Source organism: Delphinapterus leucas, chromosome 1, assembly GCF_059928025.1.
Source record: "Delphinapterus leucas isolate spDelLeu-1000000601 "Yukka" chromosome 1, BTC_Dleu_Yukka2, whole genome shotgun sequence".
Taxonomy (NCBI): Eukaryota; Metazoa; Chordata; class Mammalia; order Artiodactyla; family Monodontidae; genus Delphinapterus; species Delphinapterus leucas.
In genome coordinates, this window is record NC_143129.1 from 84,235,440 (window position 1) to 84,248,482 (window position 13,043).

The following is a 13,043-nucleotide window of genomic DNA, read 5'->3' on the forward strand; positions in this document are numbered from 1 at the left end:
TCCAGTAGATCATGTACTCCTTGAGCACTGGACCAGCAATCCAATGCAAGTAACCAGTTAAGTTGGCTTAATTCCAGTCATATAAAGTGGATCTTTTTTTTTTTTTTTTTTTTTGCGGTACGCGCTGTGGCCTCTCCCGTTGCGGAGCACAGGCTCCAGATGCGCAGGCCCAGCGGCCGTGGCTCACGGGCCCAGCCGCTCCGCGGCATGAACCCACATCCCCCGCATCGGCAGGCGGACTCCCAACCACTGCGCCACCAGGGAAGCCCGCTAAAGTGGATATTTAAATTGGATCAATAAAGTAAGAGGAAAAGGTTGCTTTAAAATAGGCCACAGCATCTTAGTAAACTGAACAAAAACGAGACTCTTTTCCAGGACCAAGTGAACCATTGAGAGGATTAGGGCAAATGAGTATTTGGAAGATTCTGCATTGTGACTGTGGGATTAGGGGATCTTAGGGGAAATGCACAAAAAGCTCAGTTTCCTCTGCTAGCAAATCTTAGTTAGTGCTAATCCCTCTAGCTTTCTTCTTAACACTTGGAAGGAAGGAATCATCAGAGAATCCCTATAACTTTATCAAATTTCCAAAAGTAACCCTGAGTTTTTTGTTCTACTGTCTGCCTACCAAATCCTTGCCTTTCTCAGCCCAGAATTCTACCTTCACTGTGCCAATTTTAAGACCATTCTTTCACACCTGCCCAACTCTGCCTGTCCTCTTCCCTGGCCTGTCCTTTCCTCAACAAGCCCCATTTCCCTACTTCCTTTGTTCTCTAGAATTACTATTCTCTTGTCAAGAAAATATTCCACCCTTTCCTAGAACACTGAACCCACTTGCTTGCCTTGACAGAAATCTAGTATTCTTTTGTCTCATTTGTAGCCCTCTCAAGAGCCCTTGCAAGTGTTCCACTTTCATTTAGTAACTTTCTTCCCTTGAAAACCGTATGAAATGATACCAATTCTCTGGATCACAAGGAAGCATTATGTCATAGCATGGCATTCAAGTTCCTCCACAAATTGGATACAGGCTGCTTTTCAGGCCCATCTTTTGCAGGTCTTTACCATCCATCCTACAATCTTCTAGATGCACTGAATGACTTACCCACTATGCAGCAAACACAGCAGGTACTCTTATACCCTGTGCCTTTGCTTCTGTTGTTCTCTCTGCCTGGTATGCCTCCCTTTAACTCGTTATTTGTGTGGAAAAAGCCTGTTTATTTCCTCCCTCTCTGTAGTATATTGAAAGCTCTTTAAATAAAAGAATCATGTTTATTTGCCTTTGTCTTCCAAGTCTAGACCAGTGCCTAGCACATGGGAGGTAGCTAATACATCTCTATTCAATGACTGCAAGTTTAGTTTTGGAGGTTTTCTAAACTCTAGAGTAGAAAGTTCTTATCAGAGGATCTCAGCTTATGAACTATCTTCTCAATTTCCAGTCATGGTAAAAGGCTGGACTGGACTGAAAGAGCAGAATGGCAGCCACACCTCCTTCCTCTTGTAACATTACCTTTACATTAAACAAGCAGGGACTAGTCAGGACTACATAAATACAATCTGACTTAGGCCTGAGAGCCGACTGAAAGACTTAGTTCCACAGAGTTACAATTCAGGCTCACCCCGTTTGAACCTTGTCTTGGAACACTTAGGAAATCTCTGAACTTCAGTTCCACACGGTTCTTCAACAACATTCGTCAGCTAACATTTACTGGCCTCTTAGTGTATGCCAGACCCTCTGCTAGGTGCTGGAGATGCAAATATGACCAAACAGAAAATTCCTATCTTTACGGAACTCAGAGTCAAGCAAGGGAGACAAGTAAACAGACATTTAATGTGTTCATTCATTCAGCAGGTATTTACTATATCCTAAACAAAGGTCCAATAACAATGTAGACGAGCTGGCTATGGGAGCAGGAAGGAATAAGTACCCAATTCTCCCTACAACTGCAAATACACTGTAAAAAAGTAAGAGTTTACTAAAAGGACAATGCCATCTTGAACATAACAGAGAACAATTAGTAATATTTATGCAAAGTTAGAGAAAATGACAAAATAAACCAAGTCCTGAGAACTACAAGGAGTTCAGAATTCTGGAGAATAAAGTATTACAGGAATTAAAGAAAATGAAGCTGGAGATATTTATAGAGGCAAAACCAAGAAAATTCCTTAGGTGCCATGCAAGAAGTTTACATTCAGTGTAGGCAATAGAGAACAATTGAAGGATTAACTGGGAGAGGGGGAGTCAAATCAGATTTGTAATTCAGAAGATGTATTAGAGGGAAATGAAATGGGAAATAGGCCAGTTGCGAGCCTGTGACAAATGTCCAAGAAAGACATAATGAAGGCTTTAAACTAAGGTAAAGGAATACGAGAAATATTTGAATGAAATTTCATTGGTGAATTTGAAAGGATTTGGGTGGAATGTAGGTTGGAGATGAAAGAGAGAAAAGAATCTGCTCAGGGGCTATGGCCATTGATGTAAACTGGTAATATAAGAGGAGGTGCAAGATAGGAAGGAGGGAAATACATATGGTAAAAATGACATGTGCCTGAACGAGGAAACAGTGCAACAACACTATCAATGAATTAAGAACTGCACCACCGGATACAGTACACATCTTTATATACTGCTATCTATCTACTTATCTAACTTATAGTGATTTTTTGTTTGGTTGTGTTTTTGGTTTTTGTTTTGTTTTTTTTTTTTTTTGGATGAATTGGCTGAATCACAGGCAAGAAATGACCTCCTCCTCCATGTTTCTACTTAAGAGAAGTAAAAATTACGGTGGTTCTATGAGAAGTAATTTGGAAATCAACTCTCAAACTGTGCTTCATGAGCATCTTAAGACCTGTGATTAACTTCAAATGAAGCATTTCAGTGATTCCTCATTGACTTATGAATATACATAATAATTCCCAACGCTAAAATGAAAAGAACACATGGCAAAACACAGAAGGCTATTTCTTGAGTGTTGAATTTGGGTCTCATGTTTTAAGAGAGACACACCAGGATAGTTACTAGAGTGTGCCCAGAGAAAGGCAACCAGTGGGGCAGAGAACGTGAAAGCTGTTATATGGGGAACTGTTAAGGCTTTAAGGCTGATAATGGGAAGACTTAAAGAAGTTATGACAGTTGTTCTCAAATGGTTCAAACGCTGTCATTTGTTAATATTAGACTCCTTGGCCCCAGAAGGCAGAGCTAAGTCCACTGGTGCCAGTTGCATGGAGCCAGGTTCTGGGGTCAATGAAAAGAATAATGTTCCAGCAAGTAGAGCAGCCAAACAATTAAATCATCTCCTCAGGTGATGAGATCCCCAACACCAGAGATATTTAAGGAGGAATGAGATAACCACTTGAGAGTACTTGTAGAGAGGATTGTATTAGGTAAGATGTATTCCCATTCTAAAATTACACGTTCCAGAATTTTGTGGAGTAACACTTTAGAGTTGGGTGTGGCTAAAGTTTTCTACATGGCATAGTGATTGTAAATCCGGGCATAAAGCTAACCATTTAAATTGAGAGTTGTCTATGTCAACTTAAATACTATTCTACCTTTGTCTAGCCATGTCCTTGGTGTTAAATTCCTGCTACTGGAACTGTTTGTGCATTAGTGCTTAAATTTACTTGTTAAGATTGAGTATTATGAGTTGCCTTTGACCTTCCCCCTCACTCTTGCCAAATAAAAAATTTAGAAAGTAAGGCTTATCTTCCATGGAACTTTAGGCATAAAATAGGACTGAGAGTTTACTTTTACTTCTTTCACCCTGTGGTATAAAGCCTCTTTGTTATTAAGAGAACAAGTACAGGTGTGTTTCCAATCCTCCCCCCTCCTTTTACTTTGTACCTCATTTTCCGTACACATTTAAGGCTATTTATCATTTCCTCATGTCCAGATTTCATTTCCCAATTGAAAGACTATGTTAGGGAGGAGGCAGCTTTTGGTTGGAAAGCAGATTAGGAGAAATATCTTCCAAAGACAGAGCAGAAAAGAGTAAACTACTGAGGTTAATATTATTATATTCTGGTGGTGGTAGGGTAAGGTGATCAAGTGAAGGTGTAACCTCCTTGGTACAGACAACTAGCCTGTATTCCTTTGAATTTTTCATAGCATGGTAATTGTTAATAGGGTTAGTGTTCATACTGAGGTAATTTTACACTTAAAATTTTGATTTTTCTCTTTAGGGATAAAGACATTACCCTTACAAAATGAAATGATAAAAGAAATAGCTAAGGTTCAAGAGGATATGGCCAAAAGGTAAGAGTTCTCCCAGGAAGATAGGTGGTTAATTTTTCCCACTTAGTTCTTTTTCTTCTCTTTTGGCTGCATTGGGTCTTCGTTCCTGTGCATGGGCTTTCTCTAGTTCTGGAGAGCAGGGGGCTACTCTTCTTTGCGGTGCATGGACTTCTCATTGTGGTGGCTTCTCTTGTTGCGGAGCATGGGCTCTAGGCACGCGGGCTTCAGTAGTTGCAGCATGTGGGTCCTAGAGCATGTGGGCTTCAGTAGTTGTGGTGCATGGGCTCTAGGGTGCGCGAGGTTTAGTAGTTGTGGTACACGGGCTCAGTAGTTGTGGCACACAGGCTTAGTTGCTCCACAGCATGTGGGATCTTTCTGGACCAGGGATCGAACCCATGACCCCTGCATTGGCAGGCGGATTCTTAACCACTGCACGACCAGGAAAGTCCCCCCACTTACTTCTTAATAAGAGCAATGTTGTACTGTATTTATTGTCCTCGTGTTTGTTTAAGGATTTAGATTATATTTTGAAGGAAAAGGAAATCATAGTTTGTGACAATAGAATAGAGAATTACCACCAAGCGGTTTGAATATGGATGGAAGAGAAAAGCTTAAGAAAATTCTATGTTTAGGGCCTAAAAGAAAAGTCAAGTAGGAAAAAGCACATGGAGAGAAAACCTGGTACATTATTTTAGCAAGGATTACATGAAGAGATATTAGAGCTGCCAGAGGAAGGAAGGGCAGCGATGAATTAATGAGAGGTAGATATGGTTAAATTACAAATCTGTAGGTAGATTTACAAATCTGCAGAGGCCACTTTGCTGGCTGTCATGTGACAGCATACTTAGGTCACAGTGGCTCTTAGTATGAGTAATCTATAAGATCTGGGAAGGTGGTACCACCAGCCCGTATTTTAGTGCTTGGGTGGACACATTTAGCAGTCTGAATTTCAGAACTTGAGCTTATTCACTGCTGACTTTTATTTGAACAAAGTTGATGTTAATAAAGCTCCTAGATTTTTGTGGAGAAGTCAGAGGCACAATCATCCCATGCCCAGAGACGTGGTTTTCTTCAACTGATTATACCAGCATAACCCTCCCTTCTGCATGGAGGAGAAAGACAGTTTTTAATTAACCCTGATGCCCTTTCTAGGTGCTCTCCTATCTTCCTCCTTCCTTTCACTGCCAAACTTCTACAATATATATTCTACATTATATATATTGACTTGTAATACTTCCCTCTTTGTTCTCAGCTTATCTATTTCTTCCACATCCTTCAACGACTTATCATAGTTCGATTTTAACTACCCTATTCTACATTTGTATTTAGCAGTCTAAAACCACATGATTTACCAGAAGTCTTATATTCTTGTCTGTTTCATGTGAAGTCTTACATTCTTCTGTGTTTCATGTGTATCTATCTTATCTAGTTCAGTAGATTATAAGGCCCTTAAAAATAGAGACATGTCTTTTCTTTCTTCTCTATTTTCTACAGCTCCTAGCTCAATATTGAGCCAAGAGCAGATAGAAAGCATTGATTAATTGATGGAGTGACTGAATTGTTAATAGGCATGGCTTTTGTCTTCTCTGATTCAGGTATGTGGACAGCCAACGCCATACCATTCAGGCAGACTATATAGATACCATGGATGAGCTTGCTGATCTGGTGGGCGTCAGGCCCAATCTGCTGTCCCTGGCCTTCACTGACCCCAAACTGGCATTACAGTTATTTTGGGGACCCTGTACTCCAATCCAGTATCGGCTACAGGGCCCTGGAAAGTGGAATGGAGCTCGAAAAGCTATCCTCACCACAGAAGATCGTATCAGGAAGCCACTAATGACAAGAGTAATTGAAAGCAACAATTCCACAACTTCAACAATAACAATGGCCAGGTTTATGCTGGCTGTGGCTTTCTTTGCTATAATGATTACCTATTTTTAGCTGTTCCATTGTCACTGTCCCAGTTTTCTTTGAAAGCTGGATCTGGAGATGCTTTCAGAACCTGACAAGATTGAACAACTCTCAGTTTCACATTGCCCAGAGAGCTACTTTTATTTCTCTTTCCAAAGCATTAATCCTTTTTCCTCTTTTCCCTATAGTGAAATCCCACCTTTTCATTTGTACTGACTTACCTCCCTTACTCTTATGACCCATCACTTTTTCCTTGCAGTCATGCCTGGACTGTGAGCTCAGGTACTCTGTTAGTCATCTTTGTTTTGTCCTTAGCAGAGTTCCTGAAATGTGGTAGGTGCTTTCTTTTCTTTTTTTTTACATCTTTATTGGAGTATAAAGGCTTTCCAATATTGTGTTCGTTTCTCCTGTACAACAAAGTGAGTCAGCTATATGTATACATATATCCCCATATCCCCTCCCTCTTGAGCCTCCCTCCTACCCTCCCTATCCCATCCCTCTAGGTCATCACAAAGCTCTGAGCTGACCTCCCTATGCTATACAGCAGCTTCCCACTAGCCATCCATTTTACATTTGGTAGTGTATATACATCAATGCTACTCTCTCACTTCATGCCAGCTTCCCCTTCCCCACTGTGTCCTCAAGTCAGTTCTCTATGTCTGCATCTTTATTCCTGCTCTGCCACTAGGTTCATCAGTACTGCTTCTTTAAATCCCATATATATGCGTTAGCATATGGTATTTGTTTTTCTCTTTCTAACTTACTTCACGCTGTATGACAGATTCTAGGTCCATGCACCTCAGCACAAATAACTCAATTTCGTTCCTTGTTATGGCTGAGTAATATTCCATTGTATATATGTGCCACATCTTCTTTATCCATTCATCTGTTGATGGACACTTAGGTTGGTTCCATGTCCTGGCTATTGTAAACAGTGCTAAAATGAACATTGTGCTACGTGACTCTATTTGAATTACAGTTTTCTCAGGGTATATGCCCAGTAGTGGGATTGCTGGGTCATATGGTAGTTCTATTTTTAGTTTTTAAAGGAACCTCCATACTGTTCTCCATAGTGGCTGTACCAATTCACATTCCCACCAACAGTGCAAGAGGGTTCCCTTTTATCCACACCCTCTCCAGCATTTATTGTTTGTAGATTTTCTGATGATGCCCATTCCAATAGGTGTGAGGTAATACCTCATTGTAGTTTTGATTTGCATGTCTCTAATAATTAGTGATGTTGAGCATCTCTTCATGTGCCTCTTGGCCATCTGTATGTCTTCTTTGGAGAAATATTTAGGTCTTCTCCCCATTTTGGGATTGGGTTGTTTGTTTTTGTGTTACTGAGCTGCATAAGCTGATTGTATATTTTGGAGATTAATCCTTTGTCAGTTGTTGTTTGCAAATATTTTCTCCCATTCTGAGGTTGTCTTTTCGTCTTGTTTATGGTTTCCTTCGCTGTGCAAAAGCTTTTACATTCCATTACGTCTCAGTTGTTTATTCCTGTTTTTAATTCCCTTATTCCAGGAGGTGGGTCAAAAAGGATCTTGCTGTGATTTATGTCATAGAGTGCTCTGCCTATGTTTTCCTCTAAGAGTTTTATAGTGTCTGGCCTTACATTTAGGTCTTTAATCCATTGAGGTTATTTTTGTGTCTGTAGTTAGTGTGTGTTCTAATTTCATTCTTTCACATGTAGCTGTCCGGTTTTCCCAGCATCACTTATTGAAGAGGCTGTCTTTTCTCCACTGTATATTCTTGCCTCCTTTGTCAAAGATAAGGTGACCCTATGTGCATGGGTTTATCTCTGGGCTTTCTATCCTGTTCCATTGATCTATATTTCTGTTTTTGTGCCAGTATCATACTGTCTTGATTACTGTAGCCTTGGAGTATAGTCTGCAGTCAGGGAAACAGATTCCTCCAGCACCATTTTTCGTTCTCAAGATTGCTTTGGCTATTTGGGGTCTTTTGTGTTTCCATACAAATTGTAAGATTTCTTGTTCCAGTTCTGTGAAAAATGCCACTGGTAATTTGATAGGGATTGCATTGAATCTGTAGATTGCTTTGGGTAATATAGTCATTTTCACAGTATTGATTCTTCCAATCCAGGACCAAGGTATACCTGCCCAACTGTTTATGTTATCTTTGATTTCTTTCATCAGTGTTTTATAGTTTTCTGAGTACAGGTCTTTTGCCTCTTTAGGTAGGTTTACTCCTAGGTATTTTTTATTGTTATTGTTGTGATGGTAAATGGGATTGTTTCCTTAATTTCTCTTTCTGATCTTTCGTCGTTACTGTATAGGAATGCAAGAGATTTCTGCGCATTAATTTTGTATCCTGCAACCTTACCAAATTCACTGACTAGTTCTGGTAGTTTTCTGGTGGCATCTTTAGGATTTTCTATGTATAGTACCATATCATTGGGAAAGTCAGTTTTAGGTCTTTTCCAATTTGTATCACTTTTATTTCTTTTTCTTCTCTGATTGCTGCACCTAAGACTTCCAATACTGTGTTGATTAATAGTGGCAAGAGTGGACAGCCTTCTCTTGTTCCTGATCTTAGAGGAAATGTTTTCAGTTTTTCACCATTGAGAATGATGTTGGCAGTGGGTTTGTCATATATGGCTTTTATTATGTTGAGGTAGGTTCCCTCTATGCCCACTTTCTGTAATTTTTATCATAAATGGGTGTTGAATTCTGCCAAAAGCTTTTTCTGCATCTATTGAGATGATCATATGATTTTTATTCTTTAATTTGTTAATATGGTGTATCACATTGATTGTTTTATGTATATTGAAGAATCCTTGCATCCCTGGGATAAATCCCACTTGATCATGGTGTATTATTCTTCTAGTGTGTTGTTGGATTCTGTTTGCTAGTATTTTCTTGAGGATTTTTGTGTCTATGTTCTTCAGTGATACTGGTCTATAATTTTCTTTTTTTGTAATATCTTTGTTTGGTTTTGGTAACAGGGTGATGGTGGCCCTCGTAGAACAAGTTTGGGAGTGTTCCTCCCTCCACAACTTTTTGGAAGAGTTTGAGAAGGATAGGTGTTAACTCTTCTCTAAATGTTTGATAGAATTTGCCTGTGAAGCCATCTGGTCCTAGACTTTTGTATGTTGGAAGATTTTAAATTACAGTTTCAATTTCATTACCTGTGATTGGTCTGTTTATATTTCCTAATTCTTCCTGGTTCAATCTTGTAAAGTTGTACTTTTCCAGGAATTTGTCCATTTCTTCCAGGTTGCCCATTTTATTGGTATAGAGTTGCTTGTAGTAGTCTATTATAATCTTTTGAATTTCTGCAGTGTCACTTGTAATCTCTTCTTTTCATTTCTAATTTTATTGATTTCAGTCCTCTCCCTTCTTGGTGAGTCTGGCTAAAGGTTTATCAATTCTGTTTATCTTCTCAAGGAACCAGCTTTTAGTTTTATTGATCTTTGCCATTTGTTTCTATTTCATTTATTTCTGCTCTGATTATGATTTCTTTCCTTCTACTACCTTTGGGCTTTCTTTGTCCTTTTTCTAGTTGCTTTTGGTGTAAGGTTATATTATTTATTTGAGATTTTTCTTGTTTCTTGAGGTGAGCTTGAATTGCCATGAACTTCCCTCTTACAGCTGCTTTAGCTGCATCCCATAGGTTTTGGATCATTGTGTTTTTGTTGTCATTTGTTCCTAGGTATTTTTTGATTTCTTCTTTGATTTCTTCAGTGATCTCTTGGTTATTTAGCAGTGCACTGTCTAGCCTCCATGTGTTTGTGTCTTTTACTGTTTTTTTTCCTGTAATTGATTTCTAATCTCATAGTGTTGTGGTTGGAAAAGATGCTTGATACGATTTCAGTTTTCTTAAATTTTCCAAGGCTTGATTTGTGACCCAGGATGTGATCTATTCCGGAGAGTGTTCCATATGCACTTCAGAAGAAAGTGTGTTTTCCCACTTTCAGGTGGAATGTCCTAAATATCAATTAGGTCTATCTGGTCTATTGTGTCTTTTAAAGCTTGTGTTTCCTTATTTATTTACTCTCTGGATGATCTGTCTATTGGTGTAAGTGGGGTGTTAAAGTCCCCCACTACCATTGTGTTACTGTTGATTTCTCCTTTTATGGCTGTTAGCATCTGCCTTATGTATTGAGGTGTTCCTATGTTGGGTGCATAAATATTTATAGTTGTTACGTTTTCTTCTTGGATTGATCCCTTGATCATTATGTAGTGTCCCTTCTTATCTCTTGTAACAGTCTTTATTTTAAAGACTATTTCATCTGATATGAGTATTGCTAATCCAGCTTTCTTGTGATTTCCATTGGTGTGGAATATCTTCTTCCATCCCCTCACTTGCACTCTATGTGTCCCTAGGTCTGAAGTGGGTTTCTTGTAGACAGCATATATAAGGGTCTTGTTTTTGTATCCATTCAGCCAGTCTGTGTCTTTTGGTTGGAGCATTTAATCCAGTTACATTCAAGGTTATTATCAATATGGATGTTCCTATTACCATTTTCTTAATTGATTTGGATATGTTTTTGTGGGTCTTTTTCTTCTCTAGTGTTTCCCGCTTAGAGAAGTTCCTTTAGCATTTTGTTGTAAAGCTGGTTTGGTGGTGCTGAATTCCCTTAGCTTTTGTCTGTAAAGTTTTTGATTTCTCCGTCAAATCTGAATGAGATCCTTTCCAGGTAATCTTGGTTGTTGGTGTTCCCCTTTCATCACTCTAAATATGTCCTGCCACTCCCCTGTGGCTTGCAGAGTTTCTGCTGAAAGATCAACTGTTAACCTTATGGGGATTCCCTTGTATGTTATTTGTTGCTTTTCCCTTGCTGCTTTTAAATTTTTTATTTTTATTTAAGTTTTGATAGTTTGATTAATGTGTGTTTCAGCATGTTTCTCTTTGGGTTTATCCTGTATGGGACTCTCTGCTTCCTGGACTTGATTGACTATTTCCTTTCCCATGTTAAGGACGTTTTCGACTATGATCTCTTCAAATATTTTCTCAGACCCTTTCTTTTTCTCTTCTTCTATAATTTGAATGTTTGAATATAATTTGAATGTTGGTGCGTTTAATGCTGTCCCAGAGGTCTCTGAGACTGTCCTCAATTCTTTTCATTCTTTTTTCTGTATTCTGCTCCCTGGCAGTTATTTCCACTATTTTATCTTCCAGCTCACTTATCCGTTCTTCTGCCTCAGTTATTCAGCTACTGATTCCTTCTAGAGGATTTTTAGTTTCAGTTACTGTGTTGTTCATCACTGTTTGTTTGCTGTTTAGTTCTTCTAGATACTTGTTAAATGTTTCTTGTATTTTCTCCGTTCTGTTTCCAAGATTCTGGATCATCTTTACTATCATTACTCTGAATTCTTTTTCAGGTAGGTTGCCTATTTTGTCACTTATTTGGTCTTGTCAGTTTTCACCTTGCTCCTTCATCTGTAACACATTTTTTTTGTCATTTTTTTTTTTAATTTGATGGGTAGGGCTGTATTCCTGTGTTACTGGTTGTTTGGCCTGAGGCATCCAGCACTAGAGCTTGCAGGCAGGTGGATAGAGCCAGGTCTTGGTGCCGAGATGAGGACTCCCGGGAGGCCTCACTCCAATTAATATTCTCTAGGGTCTGAGGTTCTCTCTTAGTCCAGTGGTTTGGACTCAGAACTCCCACCACAGGAGGTCAGGCCTGACTTCCAGCCTGGGAACCAAGATCCCGCAAGCCAGGTGGCGCAGCAAAAAAAAAAAAAGAAAAAAAAAAGGAGCAGTAAAAAGAACAAAGAATAAAAAACAAAATAAAATTAGAAAGATAAAAAATATATTAGGAAAAAAAATATAATTGAAACAACTGCAACAAGATAAAACAAAACCACAACAGAAAAAAGAAAGGGAAAAAAAGGGGGAGAACAAGCCAAAAGGAGCAGAACAATGACAAAGTATAAAGAATAAAATTAAACTAAAAGATTTATTAGAAAAAATAAAAATATACATGAATCAACAAGAATGAATCAAGGTAAAACAGAACCTCAATCTAAAAGAGGAAAAAGAGAAAAGAAAAGAAAAAAGCCTTGGCTATGGGGCACAGAGTTTCAGCGTGGGTGGAAATTAGGCAGTGGTGGGCTTTAGCGTGGGTGCGGGAACCTAGGCAGGAGATGGGTGACTTTTGGGAGTGGGGCATGGCCTAGGCTCAGGACCCATGCAGCCGGAAAAGGCCTTGGGGGCGGGGCCTAGGCAGGCTCCGTTCAAACGTGGGGCAGGGGCTCTGCTTAGGGTCTGCACAGAAGGGGAGAGGCAGCACATCCAAAGGGGGGCCTCTGGAGTGTGGAGTTCCGGAGTTTGGAGGTAAGGGTGAGGGTGTGTGGGTGGAGTTTAGGCCCAGTGTGGCTGTAGGGGCTCTCAGAGGGGGTCTCCGAGTGTAGAGGTAGAGCCCTGGGTGGGGTGTAGGGGCTGGGCTTGGGCTCTGCATGGCAGGAAGGAGGCTCCAAAGTAAGAGGATTAGGCCTAGGAGCCCAACAGGCTCCCTGGTGCCTAAGCGGAAAGGGAAAGCGCTGGCCACGTTCCCTTCCATTCCTCTGCGCCACCCTCTAGGGTGTCCCCGCAACTGCCGTCCCCCCTAACTGTGGGTCGGTCCCACTGGGTGTAGGAACTCCTCGCATCCCCCAGCCACCCCTCAGGGATGCCGGTCCTGTATGTCAGCATTTACTTTTGCTCCACCTTACCTCCCTCCCACTCCCTCAGGACCCACGTGGCTGGAGGGGGCCTCGGTGGGCAGAGGATCAGGCCTGGGATCTCAGCAGGCTCCCAGGGGCCCAAGAGGGCAGGGAAAACCTGGGCATGCTCCCTTTTGATCCTCTGCCCTCCCAATGGTCCCCCAATTTCCCCCTTCGTGCATGGGATCCCTTCCCTTCCCACAGCCGCCCCTCAGGGGCACCAGTCCTGTCCC

The 13,043-nt window shown here is 40.4% G+C and overlaps 1 protein-coding gene across 1 annotated transcript in view; it reads left to right on the forward strand.

Moving 5' to 3' along the window:
• The window catches only part of FMO5 (flavin containing dimethylaniline monoxygenase 5), a 28,947-nt gene extending 22,377 nt beyond the window's left edge, over positions 1 to 6,570 (forward strand). Inside the window, exons 7-8 of the mRNA XM_089916897.1 lie at positions 4,177 to 4,249; positions 5,824 to 6,570. Coding sequence (XP_089773023.1) covers positions 4,177 to 4,249; positions 5,824 to 6,169 — 419 coding nt within the window. The 3' untranslated portion in view covers positions 6,170 to 6,570. The remainder of the gene's footprint in view (positions 1 to 4,176; positions 4,250 to 5,823) is intronic.
• The last annotated feature ends 6,473 nt before the right edge of the window (positions 6,571 to 13,043 follow it).